The sequence below is a fragment of the Budorcas taxicolor genome, chromosome 4 (genome assembly GCF_023091745.1).
Source record: "Budorcas taxicolor isolate Tak-1 chromosome 4, Takin1.1, whole genome shotgun sequence".
In the NCBI taxonomy this organism is placed as follows: Eukaryota; Metazoa; Chordata; class Mammalia; order Artiodactyla; family Bovidae; genus Budorcas; species Budorcas taxicolor.
In genome coordinates, this window is record NC_068913.1 from 104,141,355 (window position 1) to 104,166,824 (window position 25,470).

Here is a 25,470-nt window from a genome sequence, read left to right on the forward strand (position 1 = left end):
ACTTAGGAATTTCATTAGCTTAGAATTGTGGTTGGTCTTTTGTGAAGTGCTGCTGGCTTTTGGCCAAAAGTACATAAATTTCAACTGAATCCAGGTGGTCACAAAACTGCCAACGTATGAAAAGCATCACGGGCTGTCACGTGACTTGGGGCATCTTCTAAAATTGCAACCTGTTCCCTTAGTTGGGCCCCTCACCCCAGAGATGCTCCTCCTCTTAAAACACCTGCTCAGTTGACTTCCTTTTAGTCTTGCTTCCACAGGAAGCGGATACTTGGCAAATGTGCAAGGCGAGGCTGATCAGCTGTGGAAGTTCTGCACGGCGGTCTGCTTTTGCGAGAGCCGGAGGAGCTCCTCGCGGATTGCTTTGATGAGAGAGGCTGAGGAGTGGCTGGGCTGGAGGTCTTCTGTGGAACTGGTGGGGTAGGCCAATCCAGCACCCGGCAGCCCCCTGTGAGGGAGGTTCCCGGGAGGAGCTGAGGGCTCCCGGCCTGAAGTCCTTGGCACCTGGAACAGCGGTGATGAATACTCCTGATGTCCGAGCACATGTGTCTGAAAAACCACGGCAAACACAGGAAAACAGGAGGGAAGATCAGAGGCAAACTGGCATCTGATGCTCTCCATCCACCTCCCAACCAACAACTCAGCCTCCCACCACCAGAATGCAAAGATATAACTGCAGAGAAATTGTGCAAGGGAAAGTAGTCCAATAAAGAAGCCCCTGAACTTAATTTAACAAGGGCCTATACACACTTCATTAAAGACAGAAAGAATGAACGTGCAGTTGGCCCCACTGGCTAATCCCTGGGCTGCCACGTGTGCAAGGAGAGTGGGCCACTGGGGAACCAGGAAGGGCCCTGCAGAGCTGGACAGGGAGGAAGGCTGGAGCATCCCAGAGAGGGCAAGGTCTGATGCGGATGTCTGCTCAGAGGGATAAGCAGAAACTGGCAGACGGACTGACGGGAAGAGCAACTGCCTTTGCTCTGAGTCTGGAACCCAAGGAAGGGGTGACGAGAACACATATGGGGCCCGTGGAACCGCAACAAGATCACAAAGTCATCTTCTACCTCATCTGTCTGTCTGTGTGTCTATGTGTCAGTGCTCCGCACAGCTTTGTTTTTTTCTAAGCTATCTGCACAAAAGCATACACTAGCTTTGCTGACACTGGCAAAATATGGATTAACTGGGCATTCCTTTGATAAGAATTATACTTTTCAGTGATTTTTTTTTTCATATTTTTTCAGTGAAAAAAATCTCTTTATACACACATGCACATACTACATCTGTGACTTCCCTTGTGGTAAGAGCAACTTGATAGCCTGGTAAACAGGACATTTGAGCCCTGGAATAACTTCCACATTTCACTTCTGCAAACTGTGACCAAGAGGCCCTCAAAAAGTGCACATTGGATATGATGGGAAAACCCAAAACAATGCAGGAAACTAAGCCAGGCACAGAAAAAGCAAAATGTCAGCAAAGGTAAAGTGCAGACCTGAGGCTGTAATGCATCCATGCGAAGTCTCTTCAGTCATGTCCAACTCTCTGTGACCCCATGAACTGTAGCCCACCAGGCTCCTCTGTCCATGGGATTCTCCAGGCAAGAATATTGGAGTGGGGCGCCATTTCCTTCTCCAGGGAATCTTCCTGACCCAGGGATCAAATTCACGTGGATCCAAGTTTAACCAAGTTGAACCAAGTTCAACCCCTGAGTCGGGAAGATCCCCTGGAGGAGGAAATGGCACCCCACTCCAGTATTCTTGCCTGGAGAATCCCATGGACAGAGGAGCCTGGTGGGCTACAGTTCACAGGGTCACAAAAGAGTCAGACATGGACTAAAGTGACTCAACACGCATACATGGTGGTCATAATGGAAATGACATTAACAAACCCACAATAAAACTCAAATGCTGAGCAAGGAGGTACATAAGATCAGGAATATTTATATAGTTATCACTTCAAAGATCAAGTCCAGCTTTTATAGCTTCAAACTCACGACTTAAAAGTCAAAATTACAGGTAGTGCCTGGAGCTGGGGGGAGGGAGAATGGGGAATTCATGTTTCACGGGTATGGATTTCAGTTTTATAAGATGAAAACAGCTATGGGGACGAATGATGTGAAGGCTGCATAATAGTATGGAATGTATCTAAAACCACTTAAGCATGGTTCGAATAGTAAATTTTACGTTCTATGCATTTTACCATAATTGAAAAAAAATGGGGGGGGGGTAACTGTTACTTAGGTCTCTATGCAGATATTCCATAATGAATACTGCTTTTGTTATTTTTAAGTTATTTTAGAAACCTCATTACTTCAAGCCTGAAATCTACCTGGAAAAAAACAGTATACGTTTCCAGATTTCAATGCCAATAGTCTTCCAGTCTGGTCAGAGGGAATTTGCCATCTACAGGCTGTAAGAATGACTTCCCAGGTGGCGCTAGTGGTAAAGAACCTGCCTGCTAATGCAGCAGAAAAAAGAGAGCCGGGTTTGATCCCTAGGTGGGGAAGATCCCCTGGAGGAGGGCGTGGTAACCCACTCCAGTATTCTTGCTTGGAGAATCCCATGAACAGTGGAGCCTGGCGGGCTACAGTCCATAGGGTCACAAAGAGTCAGACACAACTGAAGCAACAGCATGCATGCACAACTGTGTGAAAAGAAAAATACACTCAAGGAGAAAAAAAGTGACGGAGGTTAAAACTTCATGCAGGTTTTAAATCGAGATCTCCCATGCAGAAGCAGCAGCAGCTTTACCATTTACCATTTGAACCATGCTTAAGTGGTCTTAAATACATTCACACTATCATGCAGCCTTCACATCATTCGTCCCCATAGCTCTTTACATCTTATAAAACTGAAATCCATATCCATCGTGTCTGAATTCTCAACGACGATCCCAACACGAGATACTCACAGCCTCTCTCCGGCCAGCTTCGTCCTCCCCGTAGGCAGGCCAGCCTGGCCCCCCATACTGGCCGCCTCTGCTCGGTGGGATTTCCACTGGCTGAGCTCCGATTCTGCTGGCGATTCCCACCTGCGTCAGGTGCTGGATCTGAGAGCCTGGAGGAACACAGGGAGGGGCCCAGTGAACATCAGCAGGAGAGCTGAAGGCTGCTCAAGTGAGATACTCTGGTTCTGACCTTGGCACGCCCTGGGGACACGAGCATTGTTCAAATGTGGCACCAATTCTACCCCCAGAAAAGACACTTCCTAAGAAAACCCGACCTGAGCTTCTGGGCTTGTGGGCTTTTACTTTCTCTCAATACAGTGGCTATTAGTGATGTTCCTATTTTCCTGGTCAGACATCAAAGGACGGGGAATAAAGGGGATAATGGAGGGCCCTTCCATTCATTTCTGTAGAGGCTACAGATAATGGGGACCTTATTCATTCAGAAAAAAAGGAGTGAAAAGTTTTGGAGCCATAAAGAAACTGAAACTTGGTTCTTACTTGCTTATGATTTTCAGACTCATAAGGAAATGAAAGTGCAATATGCCTTTAAAAAAAAAACAGGCAGAGTGTGCATTTGAGTTCAAAATGTTAAAGTACATTTTTGTTATACTCACATTGTTTTCATAATCTAGTCATATCATAATTAAAAATTTAAAACTATCCATGACCAACGGGCACTTGCCAAGAGCATGTGCCAGCGACCGAGCAGCACGGGCACGTCACCTGCCTCTGCGGAGACCGAACCCTGTGCTGCTGCGGCTGCTGACCTTCAACACCCCAAGGGAGTTCAGGGTGGAGTGAGGCACTCTGTGCTCCAGGGAATCTGGTGGAGCAAGTCTTTAGATAGTTAGGTATTTTTAGGAACTGATTTCATGATCCCAATCTTTGCATCTCCTCATATCTAGAAAAGCACTAAATCCCTTCATGATGACATCAGCTCCTGGGGACTAGCAGAAAACCTCTTGTAAAGTAAGTGCCTGGTTGCACTGAACTCCCCTTTCACCAAAATCATATATTGACCTTCCCCCACTGCCTCTTTGGAGCAGTCTCTCAGAGCCATCTGAGGTGCTCTCTCCCAGGCTATAGTCCTCATTTTGCCCCAAATAAAACTCACCTCTCAAGTTGTGCCTCTTTTTCAGTCAACAAAGCCACCCACTCAACCTCTTCATCGAGGTACACTGAAGCAAAGACAGATGATCTCTAGCGCTCATTCTACACTTAGGCACGCCATAGCCTTGTGTGGCTGTGAAAGCTAGCCTTTAAATAACATATTTTAATCTCCCATCAACTTTGGCATATGGAAATAACCCTATTCAACAGATCGAGGGAGAAAAAAAACAGATCTTTAAATGCTGTGAAATAAAACATTGATTCCCAAATGCACCTAGGATTGTCTCATTCATCTGGGATGCTCAGGCTAGTCCCACAAAGGTTCAGGGTTTTCCAGAGGTAAAACCTCTCCATCTTCAAGGCTGTTCCTACTCTAGTTACCTAATTAACAGCCTCTGTTAATCAAATACCTTTTTTAAAAATGTACTCTACAGGAGTACTTGTCCTGAAGCATTTGCTACTGAAGATTCCTAACACTATTAAAATTATTAGAACTATCAGACAATGGACATTGCCCAAGAGACATTGTTTGAGCAAATCTTGCAAAGGACGGAAATGCAGCGCAGTGCCCGTCATCACTTGTGAAGGCTCAGACAACCGCACAGGGAGAAAAGCATACCTTTGTGTTAGACTTGCAACAGCAGTTGAAATCATAGTTGAGACACAATTCTGTATTTTGCTTTGTTCACTTAACGAGACAGCACAGGCTCCCTCATGATTCAAGTCACCCATCACCCCCCAGCAGGCAGGGGTTTGCATTCCAGCTTAACCACTGACAAGCCTGTGACCTTGGACACCCAGTAATCACTCCAGCTGAGACTCAATGCCTCACTTTTCAAATGGAGATTTTTTTTAAAAATCTATCTCACAGTGCTATTTCAAGGATTAAAAGAGATAAAATAGGTCAAGTACCAAATGCATAGGAGGCAATCAGGAAATCTTAAATTCCCTTTTTCTGGCTCTGAGCTCTTCATTTTAGATGGCTGTACAAGTTTACTCGCTGATGCCCGTATAACTCGGTATTGAGGGAGCTCACAGTTGTTTGCTATTCTGAATAATGCTTCAATAAACATCCTTGCACATGTAGTTTTTCTCCAATATTTTGGATCTCTTCAGGGGACAGGGAAGAGCCCATATTCCCAAATTACCAAATCAAAGGCTTATAAAGTTATATTGCCAAGCTGCTTTCCAAAAATTTAATGATTTACACCATCACCAGAAATAAGAGTAGTAATAATAATAATGGCAGCTAATATGTATTACAATTTATGATATTCCAAGCACTATTTTAAGCACTTTATATCTGTTATCTTCTAAGACTGTTCTTCTAATGAGGATTTGAAAGAGCAGATAGAAAAGACCTAGAACCGTTTCACGTTGCCACCAGCTTCCCCTGACCTTCCACTGCCGACTCTGCCCAGGAGTGACTGCAGAGAAGGGACAGGCTTAGAGGCATGAGGAAATGACAAGGACGTTTCAGAAAAGAGAAGAAGATAAAGGTAGCAGGGGAAGAATGAGGGAGGTAAGGCTCGAGGACAAAACCGTGGTTGTACCCTCCCAGAAGCGACCAAATAAAATACACATCTCCCTGTAGCCCCTGTGGATCAACTTTAGAAACTGCCTTCTTTAAAATAAACGCTTGTTTTCATGCCACCGTAAGCACTCAGAAATAGGTGTTTCTGTTCACTCTAAGTTTTCAGAAACGTTTTCCCTGGAAGTCATGTGCTGGGAATTTCACACAAAGGGACTGTTTTCGAGACTCTGACTCAGAAACAAATCGGAGGCCCCACGTCTTGGGATCTCAGCCACTCTGTCCTTTCCCACCTCCCAGCCATGCATCTCCCAGAGGACCCAAAGGAACACAGCTCTTACAGCCAGAAGAGGCCAGGGCTGGGATTCTGACACCCTGAAGTCTAAAGTGCTCTCTGCACAATTCAGCCAGAAAGAAATGCCCACGTGTACCTGTGGTGCCCCCAACAGGCCGAGGCCGAGCCACTGACGGCCCCTCCTCAGAGTAGATCCCTCGGGCAGCAAATGAGGTGGCTTCAGACGATGCTTGGGGCTGTGGGGGCTCGGGAGGCACCAGCTCCGAAGACTGCAGCAAACCAGGTCCGAAACCGGGTCTGAAGGCGAAGCACATCCAAACATTAGGACCACACTTGCCTGGTTCTGGTATTTTATTAGGTCCACCCTCAGCCCTGAAGCAATGTAAGACTTCTGTGTCCGTTGGCTTATTAGCCATTGCCTCTCCCAGAACATGGGCTCCCTGAGGACAGGGACTCTATTCGCTCCCTGACAAATCTCCTGTGCTACAAACTGTATATATACCATCCAGTACACATGCTGGAACACAGCTGATGCTTGACAAATCTGCCGGATGACCGGAGAAAAAAATGCTCTAGTTTACAGACCCAAAAAGGGTGCATCTCAATCTCCAGGGCCCGTTCATCTCCAGCAGTCGACTAAAGGAGTGGATCTCAACCCTGGCTGTATATTAGGGTTACCTGGGGAACCCACACCACACCCCAGACCTCCCCAAAATAGAATCTTTAGACATAGGACCCACACCATGGTAGTTTTTAAAGCTCCACTGATGTCCCTGAGTTTTATCTAGGCTGAAAACTAGTGTTCTAAAGCAGTGGTTCTCAAACCATTTAGTCTCAGGACGTACTTGCATTCATGAAAATAAGGACTCACAAGTGAAAGTGAAAGTCACTCAGTAGTGTCCGACTCTTTGCGACCCCATGGGCTATTCTATGGAATTCTCCAGGCCAGAATACTGGAGTGGGTAGCCCTTCCCTTTTCCAGGGGATCTTCCCAACTCAGGGATCAAACACAGGTCTCCTGAATTGCAGGCGGATCCTTTATCAGCTGAGCCACAAGGGAAGCTCAAGAATACTGGAGTGGGTAGCCTATCCCTTCTCCAGTGGATCGTCCTGATCCAGTAATTGAACCGGGGTCTCCTGCATTGCAGGCGGATTCTTTACCAACTGAGCTAAGAGGGAAGGATTCACAAGACCTTTTGTTTATTTGGCTTCCCTGGTGGCTCAGATGGTAAAGAATCCACCTGCAATGCAGGAGACTGGGGTTCAGTCCCTGGCTCCGGAAGATCCCCTGAAGGAGGGTATGGCAACTCATTCCAGTATTCTTGCCTGGAGAATTCCATGGACAGAGGAACTTGGCAGGCTACGGTCCACGGGGTCACAAAGAGTCAGACACAACTGAGTAATGCTTTCAAGAGTTCTTGTTTATGTGGAGCATATCTATAGATAAATATCATGTTCAAAATTAAAACAGAGCAAATGAAAAATTCATTTAAAAATAACAATATTAAACCTATTACATATCAACATTTTTCACAGAATTAACTAATACTAGAGTGGGTAGCCATTCCCTTCTCCATGGAATCTTCCCGACACAGGGATCAAATCTGGGTCTCTTGCATTGCAGGTGGATTCTTTACCATCTGAGCCACCAGAGAAGTTCATATTTTCCTACATGCCCCACCTCCCGCAATTTAATGAGAAGTGTTCTACGTTTTTAAAATTTTTTCCTTAATAGAAGATATCTAGATTCTCTTACACTTTGTATTCAATCAGTTTCCATCAGTTATTTTACGAAGAAAAGTATAAATATGTAGTTGGAAAAAGGAGGAAGATTTTAATAGCCTACCAAATAATATTCAAATAGTATTTCTGTTAAATATTCTTCTCTGAAACCACACCAAAACTCAACAATATTTCCTATGAAGGTTAGTGGCAATATTGACTCTGAAACTATCTGAACTTTTCATCTTCTGTTATGTTAAAACTACTGGTCTTCCTTGCACTTTGAATAGACTCATGCATGACTGGATGACATTGCTCATTTGGAAAATAATGGTTCACTGCATTATGCAGCCTTTCTTGATATTGACACATTTTATTTTACAGTAACCCAAAATCACACTCATTAATATCACCATCAAGCTCATCAGAAAAGGCTTTAAGTACTAGGAAACCGTCCATTTCACCATGGCAGACAAGTTTGTAAAATTTTCATTTCCAATTGAAAACTCAATCTGATCACTGGCAATAACTGCTGTCAGTTGTTTTCCTGCCCACTGCTCATTTTCAAAGCCAAACACTCAAGTCCACAGGCTGTTTGTTCAAGCAAAAACACGGCAACAGTTAGATCAGTTCTCAACTGCAAGGCCATAATCAGCAGAAGTGCTTTATATGCATCTCCTCTCCTGTCATCCAGACCGTCAAGAGACTCTAGGGTCTAGGTTTAATAAAATTAATTTGGGGGCTTCCCTGGCGGTCCAGTGGTTAAGAATCCGCCTGCCCATGCAGGGGACACAGGTTTGATCCCTGGTCTGGGAAGATCCCACCGGCCATGCAGCAACTAAGCCCGTGCAGCACAATTACTGAGCCCTTGTCTCTAGAGCCCACAGGCCACAGCTACGGAAGCTAGCACACTCTAGAGCCCGTGCTCCACAGCAGGAGAAGCTACTGCCACGAGGAGCCTCCACACCGCAACGGAGAGTAGCCCCTGCTCTCCACGACCAGAGAAAGCCTGCACAGCAGTTAAGACTCACCACAGCCAAAACAAATGAGTCTTTAAAATTTATTTTTACTGCTTCAATGATATACTAACATAAAACTGGCATTTAAAAAAATGCTGTAAAAAATAAAAATAAAAAAATCTGTGATTGCCCAGCAGTGAAGAAGACTGGAATGAGTCCTTGAACAGCTAGGTGTCACTGTCTGGATTCAAGTCAAGGCACCACAGCTTCACCCACCACTGCTTTCATACCTCAGTACAAAGGTCAAAGCAATGAGAAAAGTCAGATGACATCTTTGTGTTATTATAAAAATAGCTTTGACCTCACAGACCTCCCTCAACGGGCCTCAAGGACCCTCTAGGGATCTGAGAATCTCACCCTGAGAACCACTCTTTTAAAGATACTCAAAAATTTAAAAAAGAATGATAGTTTAGTTATAATTCCTTGCAAATGACAGTTAACCAGTAATTAATAGATTAAAACTTGGACTGCATGGAGATCCAACCAGTCCATCCTAAAGGAAATCAGTCCTGAATATCCCTTGGAAGAACTGATGCTGAAGCTGAAGCTCCAATACTTTGGCCACCTGATGCGAAGAACTGACTCACTGGAAAAGACCCTGATGCTGGGAAAGACTGAAGGCAGGAGGAGAAGGGGATGACAGAGGATGAGATGGTTGGATGGCATCACCGACTCGATGCACATGAGTTTGAGCAAGCTCCAGGAGGTGGTGATGGACAGGGAAGCCTGGCATGCTGCAGTCCATGGGGTCGCAAAGAGTCGGACATGACTGAGCAACTGAACTGACTAATAGATTAAATCAGTTTGATTAGAAAGTACACCAACTTGCTCTGATTCTACACTGTCATTTCTGGAGTACAGTCCATAAACTGAAACCCAGGCAACCTGTATTACTCTCTTTAAATAACTGCTGCTATTTCTGACTGACCTAGGAAAGAGGTATCTGACATCTCTGACCTTACAGATCTAAGAGCTTAACCAATACACACTCCTCCTTCCAGCCCTGTAAACTAGAGCTCAGCTAAATTACTTATAATCTCTGGACCATTAACCTAGGAACAAGAGCTTGCCTTTTGATTAATGATTTCTGCTTTATCCAGTCAATTAGCACCCTTCTGCCTATATCTACACCCCTTTCATCCTAAATTGTATACTCAGAGAGTTCTGTGTGATCCAAATACTCGAATTTACCTTGGGTGACCATAAAATTTAGCATCCAAACCAGAACACTGTTGAGAGTGGAATTTACAATTATGCTGAACAACAGGAGTAAATTAGGACTGAACCAGGCAAAACCAGATCATGTGGTCCCCCTAGCATTAGCTTTTGCCCTGGATCATCTAATCTCCACCTGTTCCCTCTACTTTGTTGCTTTTGGACTACAAAGCAGTGCCTGGAGAAGGGGAGAAGGGCTGGGGAAAAATAAAACAAAATCTTCTGAAAATGAGGGCAAATAAAGAGAAAGTAAGGAGAAAGCAGATAACACCCCTACTTCTGTGTGACTAGAGGGATAGCTGAATCATTCAAGGGACAGTTGAATGTGATTTCTGAGACTAAGTCTTTATCACAATTCCTTCACTGTAATAAATCAACTGTCTATTCACATGTGGGTCTGATTATGAATGCTCTCTTCTGTTCTATTGGTCTACTTGTCTTGCTTTATAGCAACACCACACTCCTCGTTCCTTGACAGTAATTTGCAACATTTAGAATATAGTCCTAACATCTTATTCTTCTCTCTTAAAGTGTCTTGGCTACTCTTGGCCCCTTGCATATCCACATATATTTTAGAGTGAGTTCATCAATTTCCACATATTAAAAAATGCAACAGAGACAGCAAAAGAGACACAGAGATAAAGAACAGACTTTTGGACTCTGTGGGGGAAGGCGAGGGTGGGATGATTTGAGAGAACAGCACTGAAACATGTATATTACCATATGTGAAACAGATGACCAGTCCAAGTTCGATGCATCAAACAGGGCACTCAAAGCCGGTGCACTGGGACAGCCCAGAGGGATGGGCTGGGGGCGGGGGGTTCAGGACAGGGGAACACATGCGCACCCGTGGCTGATTCATGTCAGTGTATGGCCAGAACCACCACAATATGGTAAAGTAATTACCCTCCAATTATAATAAATGAATTAATTTTTAAAATAAATAAAAAATGCAACAAACTATTGGGATTTTGAATGGGACTGCAATGAATCTATAGACCATTTGGGGAGATTTGACATTTTTAAAATATTGAGTTGCACAATCCATGAATATCTTTCTTTAGAAGGCTTGAATATCTTCAGTTAGATTTATCCTGAGGTATTTCCTATTTCTGAATGCTATTTTACATAGTACCTTTAAATTTTTTTATTTTCTGTCATTGCTCATGCACAGAAGAGATTTTTGTATACTGGTCTTATAATGTATACTGATCTTGTTCATCTTGGTATCCAACTACTTTGTAATTTAATTATTAAGATCTTGCTATTTAGCCATCTTGCTAAAGTTCCTTAATTCTAACAATTCATATGTTGACATTTTAGGATTTTTCTACTGCAAAAGTATATCATGTGTTAATAATAACACTATTAATTCTCTATTTGAATTCCTTAATCTTTCTGTTACTTTTTCTTGTGTTATTATCCTGGAGAATCCCAGGGACTGGGGAGCCTGGTGGGCTGCCATCTATGGGGTCACACAGAGTTGGACACGACTGAAGCTACGCAGCAGCAGCAGCAGCAGCAGCAAGATGGCCAGGGCAATGCTGAATAGAAGTAATACAAGCAGGCAACTTTGTCTTGCTTTTGCTCTCAAAGGGGAAGTTTTTAACATTTCACCATTAACCAGTATTTGCCAAGATATTTTTATCAGATTCCTATCTGTCTGCTTCTATCCTGTGTTCACAAAGATTTTTACTATGAACGGATGTTGAACTTTATCAAATGTTGTATCTATTGAAATGAGAAGATTTTCCTCCTTTATTCACTTCAAAGTGGTGAATTACAATGATTTTTTAAAATATTACATTACTTTGTACTGCTGGGAAAAAATCCAATTTGATTATGATGTGAGAGCCTACTGTATTATATTGCTGGATACACTTGCTAATATACAGTTTCAAATTTTTGGCATCTATGTTCACAAATGAAACTGGCCCTTCATGTTTCCTGTCTTGCAATGTCCTTGTCCTGTCTGTTTTTGGTTATCAAGGTTATGCTGGTCTCACAAAATGAGTTAGGGAGTGTTTTCTTTTTTTCTGTTCTTTAGGAGAGTTTGTATGATACTGGTATCTTTTCTTCCTTCAGTGTTTGGTAGAATTTACTGTTGAAGCCACCGGGCCCTGAAGTTTTCTTTGTAGAAAGAATTTTAATAATGATTTTAATCTCTTTAATAGTTATAGGACTATTCAGGTCTTCTCTTTCTAGGAGTTTTTCAAAGAACTACCTTTCTGCTTTGCTGATCGTCTCTAGTATGGCATTTGTTTTCTACTTCATTGATTCTATTCTTATTTTTATTATTTCCTTCCTCTGCTTCCCTAGGTTTTAAGACTTTTTTTCATGTGGACCATTTTAAAAGTCTTTATTGCACTTGCTACGCTATTGCTTCTGTTGTCTATGACCTGGTTTTTTGGCCATGAGGCACAGGGGATCTTTGCTCCCTTATCAGGGGATGAATCTGCACCCCCTACATTGGAAGGCGAAGCCTTAACCACTTGACCACCAGGGAAGTCCCCCCAAAACTTCTGATACAGTACATTTTCAGGACTCCAAATCGCATGAGTCTTATCAAAAGTTTTGCTCAGCTTCTCAGCCACCTTGTCTGGAATCAGCAGTATCCGTGGGAGAAAGTGGACCCAAAAGCAGGGCTCACTTCTCTGGATTTGCTAGATCTTGGCTCCATTCTGTTTCACTGCCCTGATGGCTACCTGGTGTTTTGTTTTTGTTCTTAAATCTTGTCCAGCTTTTCCAGTTATCATGAGCAAATTATCTAGTCTGTCATTACTAGAAGCAGGACTTAAATTTGAACTTTTTTCCCTCCTCTTCTGGTTGCATTAAGATAACATGCAACTCAGAGTTTCATTTCTGTTCATATTAGCTAAAAGAAACAGAGCTTCAAAATTTAAGAAAGAGCCTATGTGAAAAAATCCTGACACATTTTCTCCTAAAAAACCTTACCTTGGTAACGGGCCTGATGGGGGTGTCATTCCATAGTCTTCATATCTCTGGAAGAAATTCAAAAGAAGATGAAGATGAACATTCAATCCTTATTATGAAGTGACAACAGCAAACTTACAAATTTAGATTTGCAGGATCAGCTTCCAAGAGATTTATTTTCTCATAAAAAGTTAGCATGCTTTCATGGCATTCCGCCACCATGTAATGCTAGAAGCTTCAGTTTGGGGAACTGGGCTAATATGCAACTAGCTTCCAGATCTTTCTTTTGTAAAAATATTAACAAGAGACAGGGTTCCTGCACCTGTCCTTCCCTGCAGGCTTATCCTCCACAAACCTGTATCTTCTGCTAACCAGATGGGCCTTCATTGCCATATTTAGTGTAAATGACTCTATCAACATGGACCACAATGGTCTCCAGATGTAGTGGGTGCCTATTAGCAATTCAAATACACTCAAGAAACTAAACAATGCAAAAGTTGTTCCATGTTGTACAATGCTATAAAAAGAGAAAGACTATAAGAAGAACCGTAATTTGAGAGAGACCCTAAAAGATGAAGTAAACACATTCCTAATGTTATGACTAATACCAAGGAGGTCCAGCCATACTCCCTGCCCTTAAATTCCATGTACGTCCATGTATCCTTCAATCCACTCTTCTTATTTGAACTAATCTGCACTAACCAAGTGCTCTTTGACTAAAGCAAGATGGCACCAGATTTAAAGAAATCTAGACTCATGTTACATTCCTCATGAAATCAATATATCCTAACCCTAGCACAGTCGGGACTCAGGCTTTTAACACTTCTTTTCGACAACTATGAATCATGATGTTGGAGTCAGATATTTTAGTAGGACAGTAACTCTGGACAGCATCATACCCAACTTCACTCAGTTTAAATTAACTGGCTCCAGGGTAGGAGTTCCATATTAAGTTACTACATCAGCCTTGCTTCTGGACTTGCTCTCATATGAGATTTTTTTTTAAGCTGCCATTTACTGAATTAGTATTTTGCTATGCACTATATGAACACTGATTCAGGTCCACAGCAATGTTAAAAAGTGTTCACTACCTACTGTTTACAGATGAAACCAAAACACAAAGAAATTAAACAATGTCCTCCTAATCTATCTTTCTGACTCCAAAGACTATGCTTTTAATCACTGGGCTGCACCACCCATGATTTCTAAAACCAGACTTTCCCTCTTAAATAAATCTCTACTTGTGGGAGGCAGGGGGGCAGATAGGGAGTAGCAGCTTTGGTGTCAGACACACTGACCAAAGCACTCTTATTTCCCTTGGTCTATTTCCTTAGAAACAATCTCTGCACCTCATAGAGTCCCAAAGGGATTACTAGACTTGAAACTGTACTCAAATTACTTCACCTCTGACCCTCACTGCTTTCCTTCCCTTGGCAAAGGGAGAGAAATTCAGAACCCCTCAGAGTTCCACAACGGAGGTAAAATAAGCCAAAGTGGATTATGGAAGAAGAGAGGAACAGGATGAAAAGGAGAGTCAATTTATTTTCCAAATAATTAAACAGAAAGCTGAGACTGGATCAAGATTATTCTCTACAGAATAAAATGGCCCCTGCGCTTTCAGCACAGTTTGGCTTTTTTAAAAAACATATTCATATTCAATTCTTATGAACATATTCATATTCAATTTAAAAATAATATTTTTTTAAAAGGCCAAGACTTTACAGTTTATCTGTCAGGATTTCACAAGGTCTAATAAGTGAAAAACTAAAAAGAAAAACAATGCAAAGTAGCTGACCACTCTTTACCTGATCTATTACTGCAGTGCCAGGCATTTCTACTCTACTGTAGTCAGAAAAAGGGTATTATTTTTCTAGAGACTACATGCCCCCAACGATGGCAGGCATCTCCTTTACATGGGTCACACTTGTTAAAAAAAAAAGTCTGGAGGACAAACAGAATTTTAAGGTTGCAATCATCTAGATGAATAAAAACCCCATTTTAATGCATTCTTTCTATTCCATATAAAACAAGCCAACAAAGCAAGAAAGGCAAGTGATGGGTGGAGTCTGGGAGAGGCCTGAGGTAAAGCAACCAGATGGCAAGGAACGCTTGTAAAATCTCAGGTATTCACACCTGCCACTTGGAGGACAAATCCAAGGAGGTTAACTTTACCTAGGAAAGCAGAAATACCACCTCTCAAGTGGCCTGACTCACCAATGCATAACTAACACTTTTACACTGGCAAGAAAGGGATAAAAGTGTCATCAGATGGTCTATAAACATTCACTGAAACCATTCTGAAATTCACATTTCAGCGGTTTTTACTATAGTCAGAAGGAGCAAATAAAAGGTGATCAGGTTCTTCCTGGCAACAAACAATAACTTTACAACCAATTTCTAAGCATGTTTAAGTTATGTTAGATATGCCCAAATACAACCAGTAATCTGGTTTTCCGCTAGATTAAATTGCTACCACTCCCATCAAAACACTAAGGATAATCAACTAGTAGGGAAAACAATAGATATGACTTACAATCAAATCAATGCCTTCAATCATAACTGAAGGCAGAGAAAAAAGAACAAAGTAGCTAAAGCTGCAGATAAACCGATAGATACAGAAAAGGGACAAAGATGAGCCAATACAAAAATAATGGTTATCTTCAATTCAACAAAGAAAACTGCTTCAGAAATGAAAGGAAGTTTCCCTGACATGAATGAAAGAACTGAATATGAAGATTAAATGGACACTGCTTATTCAGGGGGGAAAATGATACCGAAAAATTGGTTGAATGCCAAGAACTATTTATGCTTCCCAGAGGACAGGACATGTACATCTTCTATCAGGTAGGGAGCAATGAAGGCCACAGGTTTCTGCACTGAACAACTCAAGGAGCAGAAAGCAGCAACATGTAGATGCCAGCAGCCAACAAGTGTAGGTTGGGAAGTGAGATGAGAATCCTCCTTTTAGAAAACACAGGACTAACCCAAGAGGCTCCTGGAAGGTCTCCCTCTTCACTCAAGTCCTCCTGTCCCCCCATAGATCTACCTACTGTGTTAGCCTCTCAGCTCCTCAAAACCAATAAACAGCATTTTACTTGTCAGCCACCCCCCTGACATCCTACTTTCAAAACCAGAGGCAGAAAGGTGGTAAGGAAATCTTTCAATAATCTTGGTGAGAGATGATGATGACTCCACCAGTGTAATACAGTGGATAGATTTGAGAGGAAGGGTCTCCAAAGCTCTAGCACACTTAATCAAGCTCCACTTCCTCTACTTCCCCTTTCAGTGCTGATCTGCCATCACTTCAACTGTACCCTCTGAGCTGCACATCTCTTCCCAGCTGTCTTATCATCCCACATGCCTGATAAAGCCCCAGTCCTGGATCAATCCGATTGCCTGTTCTCTCCTTGTCTACACCTGGGTATCTGAATGCTGGTGAACTACAAAACTTGAATTTGTGCCACTATAATTTCATGATCGTCAGTCTCAACAGTGGCCTCCTGTTCTCTCTCACTCTCCTCCATAAGTATTTCATGTTCTACTCTCCCTCAACCCTCTTGCCTTGCTACACTTCTCTCATTCTCAAGAGATGACTCTGCTTTCTCTACTGTGAGAACATAAACCAATGCAGGGAGACTGGGTTCAATCCTTGGTCAGGGAACAGGATCCCACATGCCGCAATTCAGAGTCTTATCATAACTAAAGATTCCACATGCTGCAATGAACATCGAAGATCCCAGATCCTGCATGCCAGAACTATTTAAAAGACCCAGAGCAGCCAAATAAATATCAATACACTAATATTTTTAAATGGTTGAACTTGATCTGTATCCTTTAAAATTTTCAATGCTTCTAATTAATGTGTTCAATCTTTCCTCTAGGTTCCTAAACATACAAAACTCCATTATAATAATTCTTTTAATATGTCTGTCTACTAATGCTATAATCTGTACCATTTTCTTGCTTCTCTGCTTGTCTGGTTAGTTTTGATTGTATTCAGTTTACCTTGCTGGATGCTGTATATTTTTGGTTTTCTATATAAATATTCCTGAGCTTTGCTCAGTTTCAGGTCTTACTTTTTTCTGTGTTAGGCAGAATGAGAGCAGCTTTAACCTGGGGCTATTTGCCCCACTACCGAGGCAAAACTCTTCTGAGTACACTAAGTGATGCTCCATGAATTACGAGGTCTTCTACAGTGTACCAAAAACAAACAAACAAACAAACCACTAGTCCTCTCAGGCTGCCATCACAAAATACCACCGATTGGGTGGCTTAAAAAACAGAAATTTACTTTTTCACAGTTCTGGAGGTGGAAAAACCACAGTCAAGTTTCCAGCAGGGTTCAGTTGTTGCCAGGAGCTTCCCTCCTGGCTTGTGGACAGCTGCCTACTTGCTGTGTCTTCACATGGTGGATAGCGGGCCCCAGTGTCTCGTCCTCTTTTTATAAGGGTACCAGTTCTATCCGATCAGGGATGCAACCGTATGACCTCATTTAACCTTTACTTCCTCCTTCAAGACTCAGTCTCCAACACGTGTGCATGTGGGCTTATGCTTCAACATACAAATTTTGGGAGAATACAATTCAATCCACAGCAGGAACATTTTCCCATGCTTATGTGAGCTCTAAGGACTGTTCCCTTTAATCTCATGGGGCAGTCCTTTCCCTCGTCTCGAGTAGTTTCCTCACACCTTAAAACTGATCAAAACTCAAACGAAGATTCCCTGCAACCTCTGGAAGCATCTCTGCGTGCTTCTCTCTGCTTTCCCATACTGAACTCCAGCTCTCTTCTCCTTCCCACGCTCCCACGCGATTCTCTCAACCCAGGGAGACCACGGAGTTCTCCCTGGAGTATTCCTCCCTGCACCACAGCTAGAAACGCTCTCAAGACGGGAAGCTGGGGTGACTGTAGGCTTCCACTCATCTCTCATTGATCCCTCTTTTTCGTTGCCTCAAGTCCAATGTGGTGAAAACCCACACATTTTGTTCAGTTATTTTACTTGTTTCTGGAGGCAAGATAAATCCTGAGCCTGTCCTCCATTTTGTCCAGAAGAGGGAGTTTGAACCAGATACTGTTGTTTCTGGGTCTCCGCTAGCTTCCCCACTACCTGGAATATTCTTCTTTAACTGTCATTCTGTCTAGAAACTCCTTCCCCACACTTCCGGTCAGGGGCTCCTCCCACATACTCTCCTCCTGCGCCACACCCACCTATGCTGAACCGAGTTACTGTTTCCATTGCCCACATACCCCCACTGCGATGCAGGAGCTGGAGCTGTACCTTATGCACTTCTATAGCCCAACACCTCGCAGAGCACTCAGCACAAAGCAGGTGCTTCAGAAATACATTTGAATGAATAAACAAGTGAGATAAGCTTAAAGTAAACAGACAGCAGATATGGTCAAATTCATTTTCATTGCTGAGTTTTGTTCTATATCATCCATTTCCTTAAAGATTATAAACTACTAGTTTATAATTACGTACCACCTATGATTATGAAATGGTTTAACATTTATTTTCGAAACAATCTATATTTTAATATGTAAACCAACAATGACTAGGTTAGATAGTGTTTTTCTCCTGCGTGGTGGCTGTGATCTATACCTCAGATACATGCTCACTATGCCTTGAAAAAAACTATCTAAGAGCCGACTTTGAAAATCCAAACCAATTTCAGAGATGAAAATTCTTCTTTAAAAAAAAAAAAAAAAGATGACGGATTTATCTGTGCCAGGTCTTAGTTGCAGCATGTGGGATCGAGTTCCCTGACCAGGGAATCAAACTTGGGCCCCCTGAATTGAGAGGATGGAGTCTTAACCACCAGACAACCAGGGAAATCTCCAGAGCTGAAAATTCTGTTAACATATGTTATGATCACCCAATTGAACCTTAATATAGTTAACAAAACTACAGGAACCCTGGATAAACACTCCTTGAAGAAGAAATTTAAACTGTAATCTGTTAATATCTTTCCAGAGTCAAATGTTTCAGTTTGATCATCTGAAATTAGTAAAAGATGATTTTTAATATTATATCCCTGAGTTTTACTTCTTATCCATGACTTGAGAAAGCACCTTTAAAAGCACTGACCAAATATGGAAAAAAGATAAAGGATAATAAAAACAGATGAAGCAGGGAAATGTCAGCTCCTGAGATGGAAACCTGGTGTTTGAAGACAACTGTGCTTGGCTCCTGGTGGACTAGAAGCCTCCCCTCCCCTCATCAGCCCCTCCCCTCCCCGGGCCTCCCCTCCCCTCTTCAGCCCCTCCCCTCCCAGGGCCTCCCCTAGCCTGTTCAGTCCCAGGCGGCCTACAAAAAGAAGCTGAATGACTCTGGGCATTCTTCACCGTATCTTTTATGGAGACATCAATGAACATTTTCCAGTTGTTGTTTTTAGTCTCTAAGTCCTGTCTGATTCTTCCTCGACCCCACGGATTGTAGCCCACCAGGATCCTCTGTCCATGGGATTTCCCAGGCAAGGATACTGGAGTGGGTTGCCATTTCCTGCTCCAAGAGACATTCCCAAACCAGGGATCGAACTCATGTCTCCAGCACCGGCAGGTGGATTCTTTACCACTGAGCCACGTCTTCCCCATGGTAAAGAATCTGCCTGCCAATGCAGGAGCTGGAGGAGATATGAGTTTGATCGCTGGGTTGGGAAGATCGCCTGGAGTAGAAAATGGCAATCCACTCCAGTATTCTTGTCTGGAAAATCCAAGGGACAGAGGAGCCTGGTGGGCTACAGTCCATGGGGTCACAAAAGAGTCAGACAGGGCTGAACAACTAAACAAACAAAAAAACAAGAATATATTTTGACAGTTACTCCACATATATTTTATGACAATGAATTTTATACCTTTTATGGAGGCAAATTCAGGAAGGTACCTCCATGAAACATCCAAGCTGCACAAAAGAATGTTTTCAATATTGTGAATTAACTTAGAAGATAATAAAACTAAGACTCATCCAAACTTTGATTCCAGTCGAATCCAATCAGGGTACTGCAGGGATCCTGAAAATGAGGCAGTCAGACATCATCTTGCCCATGAGAGAATTCCAGAAGGTCCACACTTACACTGCACGGGTTGTTGGCCGTCTGAGCCGGGCTGTAGAAGGACCCCCACTGGGTGGCTCGTCTCTCTTCCCGGGAAGGGGTGCTGTTCACGGGCAGGCCGGCTGGGACCCCGGGGCCTGCAGCCACAGCGTTGGGGGGCTGGCTGCTGGGGGCCACCAGGGCAAAAGCATCATCTAGGAGGGAGTGCATGGTCTGGCGCGCCTCCTCGATGGACGGCTGGGGCGGGATGTACTGGGAGGCCGGGAAGGGCAGGCCTGGATACCTCCCCAGCTCAGCCGACGATGGCGTGGGCACGTCAGCCGGGAGGTCAGGATCAGACTACAGCAGGGGAAACAGCAAAGTGGAGAATCACATCACTCAGCCATAAAGAGGAGCGAGACTGGGTCATGTGTGGAGATGTGGGAGGACCTAGAGTCTGTCACACAGAGGGAAGTCAGTCAGAAGGAGAAAAACAAATATTGCGTACTAATGCATATAAGTGGAATCTAGAAAATGGTACAGATGAAGCCATTTGCAGGGCAGGGATACGCGGAGGTGGGGAGGGTGGGATGAACTGGGAGAGCACCACTGACACTTACACACTATCGTGTGTAACACAGACAGTTGGTGGGAAGCTGCTATAGAGCACAGGGAGCTCGGTGCCCTGTGACGACCAAGAGGGGCGGGACAAAGATCCAAGAGGGAGGGGATACATGTATACACACTGCTGATTCACTCCACTGAACAGCAGAGACAAACCCAACATTGTAAAGCAATTACATTAAAAAAAGAGAGAGAGAGAATCAGACACGAGCTTCTGTGGAAAACAAAATTCTAGGACCAAGACAGAATTGTTAACCGTTTTCACTGCCATTGAGGAATGGGTTTACCATAAAAATTTTTCAAATCACAGCCGAGGAATGTGTGTTACCTTTCATTGGGGCAAAAAGTTTGAAATCAGGAAAAAAAAAGTAAAAATATTCAACAACCATTTGTCAGGCAAAACTCAATCAACTCCCTGAAAGGTATCTCAGTACCTGGAAGTTCATAGTTTTCCTGAGAGCCCCCAACAACCAAAAATGATGTGTCAGAGTTTACATACTAAAATACCTAGCTGACGTTCCATAGATACAGAAACCGCGCCCCCCCCCCCAACTAAAGCAGTCTATTGACTAATAATAGAACAGCCCTATACAACCCTAAAGAATTCAAAGTCACCACCATATTACAACTATGCATGTATAAACCATTTTAATACTTATTGCAGCAACTCTTTATAAACAGTAAATAGTATCAATTATTTGTTCAGAAACTACTTTCTTAAAATGGAGGTGTCCCTGGATAACATGAGCCGACAAGAAAAGTTTAACTTCTATACCCACTGTCTAAAAGGCAGGGACATAAGTAATAATTAAAATTTTTAAATTACAATTACTTCGACTGACACACTGAAAAGAGAAGAGGTTCTACTCAGTGGGCTGGTGGCCCCATGTCCTCAAAGAAAAAGTTGTTGTTCAATTGCTCAGTCGTGTCCAACTCTTTCCAACCCCGTGTACTGCAGCATGCTGGGCCTTCTTGTCCTTCACTATCTCATGGAGCTTGCTCAAAATCATGTCCACTGTGTCAGTGATGCCATCCAACCATCTCATCCTCTGCCTTCTACTCCTGCCTTCAATCTTTCCCAGCATCAAGGTCTTTTCCAGTGAGTCGGCTCTTTACAGCAGGTGGCCAAATTATTAGAGCTTCAGCTTCAGCATCAGTCCTTCTAATTAATATTCCTTAGAATTCTTCAATCTTTTAGGATTGACTGGTTGGATATCCTTGAAGTTCAAGGGACTCTCAAGAGTCTTCTCCAGTGCCACAATTCGAAAGCATCAATTCTTCAGTACCCAGCCTTCTTAATCTCACATCCATACATGACTACTAGAAAAACCATAGCTTTGATTATATGCACCTTTGTCAGCAAAGTGACGTCTCTGCTTTTTAATACACTGTCTACATTTGTCAAAGCTTTTCTTCCAAGGAGCAAGTGTCTTTTAATTTCATAGCTGTAGTCAGAGTTCACAGTAATTTTGGAGTCCAAGAAAATAAACTCTGCTTCTGTTACCACTTTTTGGGTGGGTACCTTCTCCTGGAATGCTCTGCTTACCCTACAGGTCCATAGTTTCAGCTTCACTGGTTGGATCATCCCACAGAAGGGCCAAAGGAATTCCCATATTTGTTTGGATCAGTGAATCTCTTACAAAGAAAATCTGTATTCCAGAGTCACATCCTTACTTTCAGTCAACTGTCTGAAACACTTCCTAATGACTATGGTCTGTCCACCAAGGATCAGTTATTATTCACACCAGCATCAAACACTCAAGAGCAGCAGCTATGTAATTCCAAACAGAGAGAAAAACACACGAACTGGCAAACCCACCAACAGTTCACAAACCTATTTTGCTTGGCCTACGCAGTATTTAAAAAACAGTCAATATTTTAAAAATCTGAAAATCTCCTACGAAAACTCAGATTTTTGGATTCTCTTGGCAGACTCGGAAGCTGTGGCACCACTGGGCCCTCGTCCTGCACAGAAACAAGTGTTGTTGGGCAGAGACTGCTCCTGAGATAGGCCGGTGCGCTGTCTTTCACAACTGCAAGTGGGTGGTCTCACTCCCTACCATACACACTGGGTCCTGAAAGACTGCTTCTCCAAAATTACAGTACTCTAGTAAAGTTCCACTAAGTGACTTCATCATCGAGGAAGGATGTGGAGCTCCAAAGGTGTCCGGCTTATGACATAACTCTGGAAAGACTCTGTGATCCGCTCCTTACAGGTACAAAAATGGCCCACACTCATGCCTTCTCCTGCTTTTGCTTTTCTTGAGGAGCAGATCAGGAAGAATGTGGTGAGTAGAGGGCCACCAATCCAACACCTCATGGCGAAAAAGAAAAGTATATCTGTAGAAACGTCCTACTGGTAATTAAGAGGGTCTCTCTAAAACCAGGAGCAATGTTCCTGGTGGTGGCTTTCAATAACTGCACCGCAAGGAAGAGAGCACTGTGGCTACAGTGCAAACTGAGATTCAGATGGGGGACAAACCCTATAGACATTTGAGGAGAGTCCCCAAAAGCTACAGCCACTGCCAATCTCAGCATCAGTGGGTGTAACTTTAAAGAAGGTATAACTTCTATAGCAAGAGAGACCTGTTGCAAAGGTGTGAAGTTAGGTTCCCTTGGAGTCTCATTGGTCCCACGAATCCTGCCATGAAGGCAAAGAGCCATAGAGCTATGATGTGAGAGCTTCCTGCTCTCTGGCCTTCCTGCTGCCCCCACCCCCCAAATTCACAGACTAGACTCTCAGCAACCTGCAGGCCAAGAGGACATTTTATTCATTTTATTTATTCCTGTGTCCCAACATCCAGCACAGTGTTTCATGTGTAGATGGAACTTAACAGATGGTACTATGATCAACAGAAGTTGCGATCTACCTAGGATACCCAGGAGTTGGAATTTGAATTCCATTCTCTTGAATCCAAGTTTGATGACTTTGACATTTTGTTCGTTTCCTTGGCACAAATACATGTTCACCTATCACTCCCCAGAAATATATGAGAACTTTTTTACCTTCAGTTAAAAAAAAAAAGGGGGGGTATGTTATTTTTATGATGTATTCTGGTGCCTCTCTGCAATCCTTCATATTATGAGAGTGATCATGTCCTATGATTGGTTCAGGACAATCTCGGTTCATGCTCGTTATCCTAGGATAATTAATCCCATCTACTGTCACCATCACAAGGGTGTGACTTGGAAAATAAATTATATTGGGGTTGACAAACTTCCATAAAGGGCCAGAGAGTAAATATCCTAGGCTTTGTGAGCCATATAACTACTCAGCTCTGCCACCTTAGCAAAAGCAGTCATAGATAACACAAAAATGATGGGTGTGGCTCTGTTCCAATAAAACTTTCTTTACAAAAGCCAGCGGTAGGCTGGATTTGGTCTGAGGGTCATAGTTTGCTGAATCCTGATTTATAATGGTAACCCTGTTTATGAGAAATCCAGGAATATTTCTTTTACTTCAGGAGAAGAAAGCTCTCAAGAAGATATTTTGAGGGGAAAGCACAAAATTCAAGACAGTTCAAAAGCAGGTATGCATAGGATAACCTTCAAGATGAAATACTACCTATAAAAAGGTGAGTGCTCAAAAAGGCATTATCTTTGAAAGTATACATTTCATCAGACTCACAGACTTAGAAAACAAATTTATGGCTTCATCAAAGGAGAAAGGTAGGCTGGGGGAGGGATAAATTAGGAGGTTGGGATTAACATATACACCCTACTATATATACCATGGGCTTCCCAGGTGACTCAGTGGTAAAGAATCTACCTGCCAACACAGGAGACACAAGAGATAGGGTTTGAACCCTCAGCATGGAAAAGTCCATAGAGTAGGAAATGGCAACCCACTCCAGTACTCTTGCCTGGAAAATTCTGTGGTCAGAGGAGCCTGGTGGGCTATATAGTACATGGGGTCTCAAAGAGTCAGAGGCAACTGAGCACACACACGTATAAATCACATAATCAACAAGTACAGGGAACTCTACTCAGTATTCTGTAATAACCTATATTGGAAAGGAATCTGAAAAAGAAAAGATATTATGTCTAACTGAATCACTTTACTATACACCTGAAACACGGCGCTGTAAATCAGCTGCGTGTGTGTGCTCAGCTTGGTCCCACTCCTTTACGACCCCATGGTCTGTAGCCCTCCAAGCTCCTCTGTCCATGGGCTTCTCCAGGCAGGAATACTGGAGTGGGTAACCATTTCCTTTTACAGGGCATCTTCCTGACCCAGGGACTGAATCTGCATTTCCTACCCTGGCAGGCGGATTCTTTACCACGACGCCACCTGGGAATCCCAAAATCAACTACACTCCAATATAAAATAAAAACAAAATCATACAATATAAGTATTAAAATAAAAAAGAAAGTACACATTTCAGAATTTTAAGGAGAAAGTAAAAAGTCCACATAAAGGAAGAATGTCTTCTTAGGGTTCGTCTGCAAATTGGAGCCACTTGGGATGAAGCAGCTGATTGAGGTGGTACTCACCAGGGAAGAGCTTCTTCCCTCCAGCTGAGGGAGGAAACTCTGCACTTTCTGCTAAGAAAAAAAGCGAAGAGAAGGATGGCCTGGGCCACCATGAAAGGAGCCTGACTTAGGATTAAGACAGGAAGGGGAGGACAGGTTCAGTTCAGTTCAGTCACTCAGACATGTCCGACTCTTTGCGACCCCATGAACTGCAGCACGCCAGGCCTCCCTGTCCACCACCAACTCCTGGAGTTTACTCAAACTCATGTCCATTGAGTCGGTGATGCCATCCAACCATCTCATCCTCTGTCATCCCCTTCTCCTCCTGCCTTCAATCTTTCCTAGCATCAGGGTCTTTTCCAATGAGTCAGTTCTTCACATCAGGTGGCCAAAGTGCTGGAGTTTCAGCTTCAGCATCAGTCCTTCCAATGAATATTCAGGACTGATTTCCTTTAGGATGGACTGGTCGGATCTTCTTATAGTCCAAGAGACTCTCAAGAGTCTCCAACACCACAGTTCAAAAGCATCAATTCTTTGGTCCTCAGCTTTCTTTATAGTTCAACTCTCACATCCA

General features: G+C 43.0%; 1 protein-coding gene across 1 annotated transcript in view; it reads right to left on the bottom strand.

The window, feature by feature from the left end:
• Positions 1-297: 297 nt before the first annotated feature.
• Positions 298-25,470, bottom strand: part of KIAA1549 (KIAA1549 ortholog) — a 120,347-nt gene continuing 95,174 nt past the window's right edge. The window contains exons 16-20 of the mRNA XM_052638985.1: positions 19,842-20,159; positions 12,791-12,837; positions 6,016-6,176; positions 2,908-3,053; positions 298-549 (exon numbers count right to left, since the gene is read on the bottom strand). Of these exons, the coding sequence (XP_052494945.1) occupies positions 298-549; positions 2,908-3,053; positions 6,016-6,176; positions 12,791-12,837; positions 19,842-20,159 (924 nt within the window). The remainder of the gene's footprint in view (positions 550-2,907; positions 3,054-6,015; positions 6,177-12,790; positions 12,838-19,841; positions 20,160-25,470) is intronic.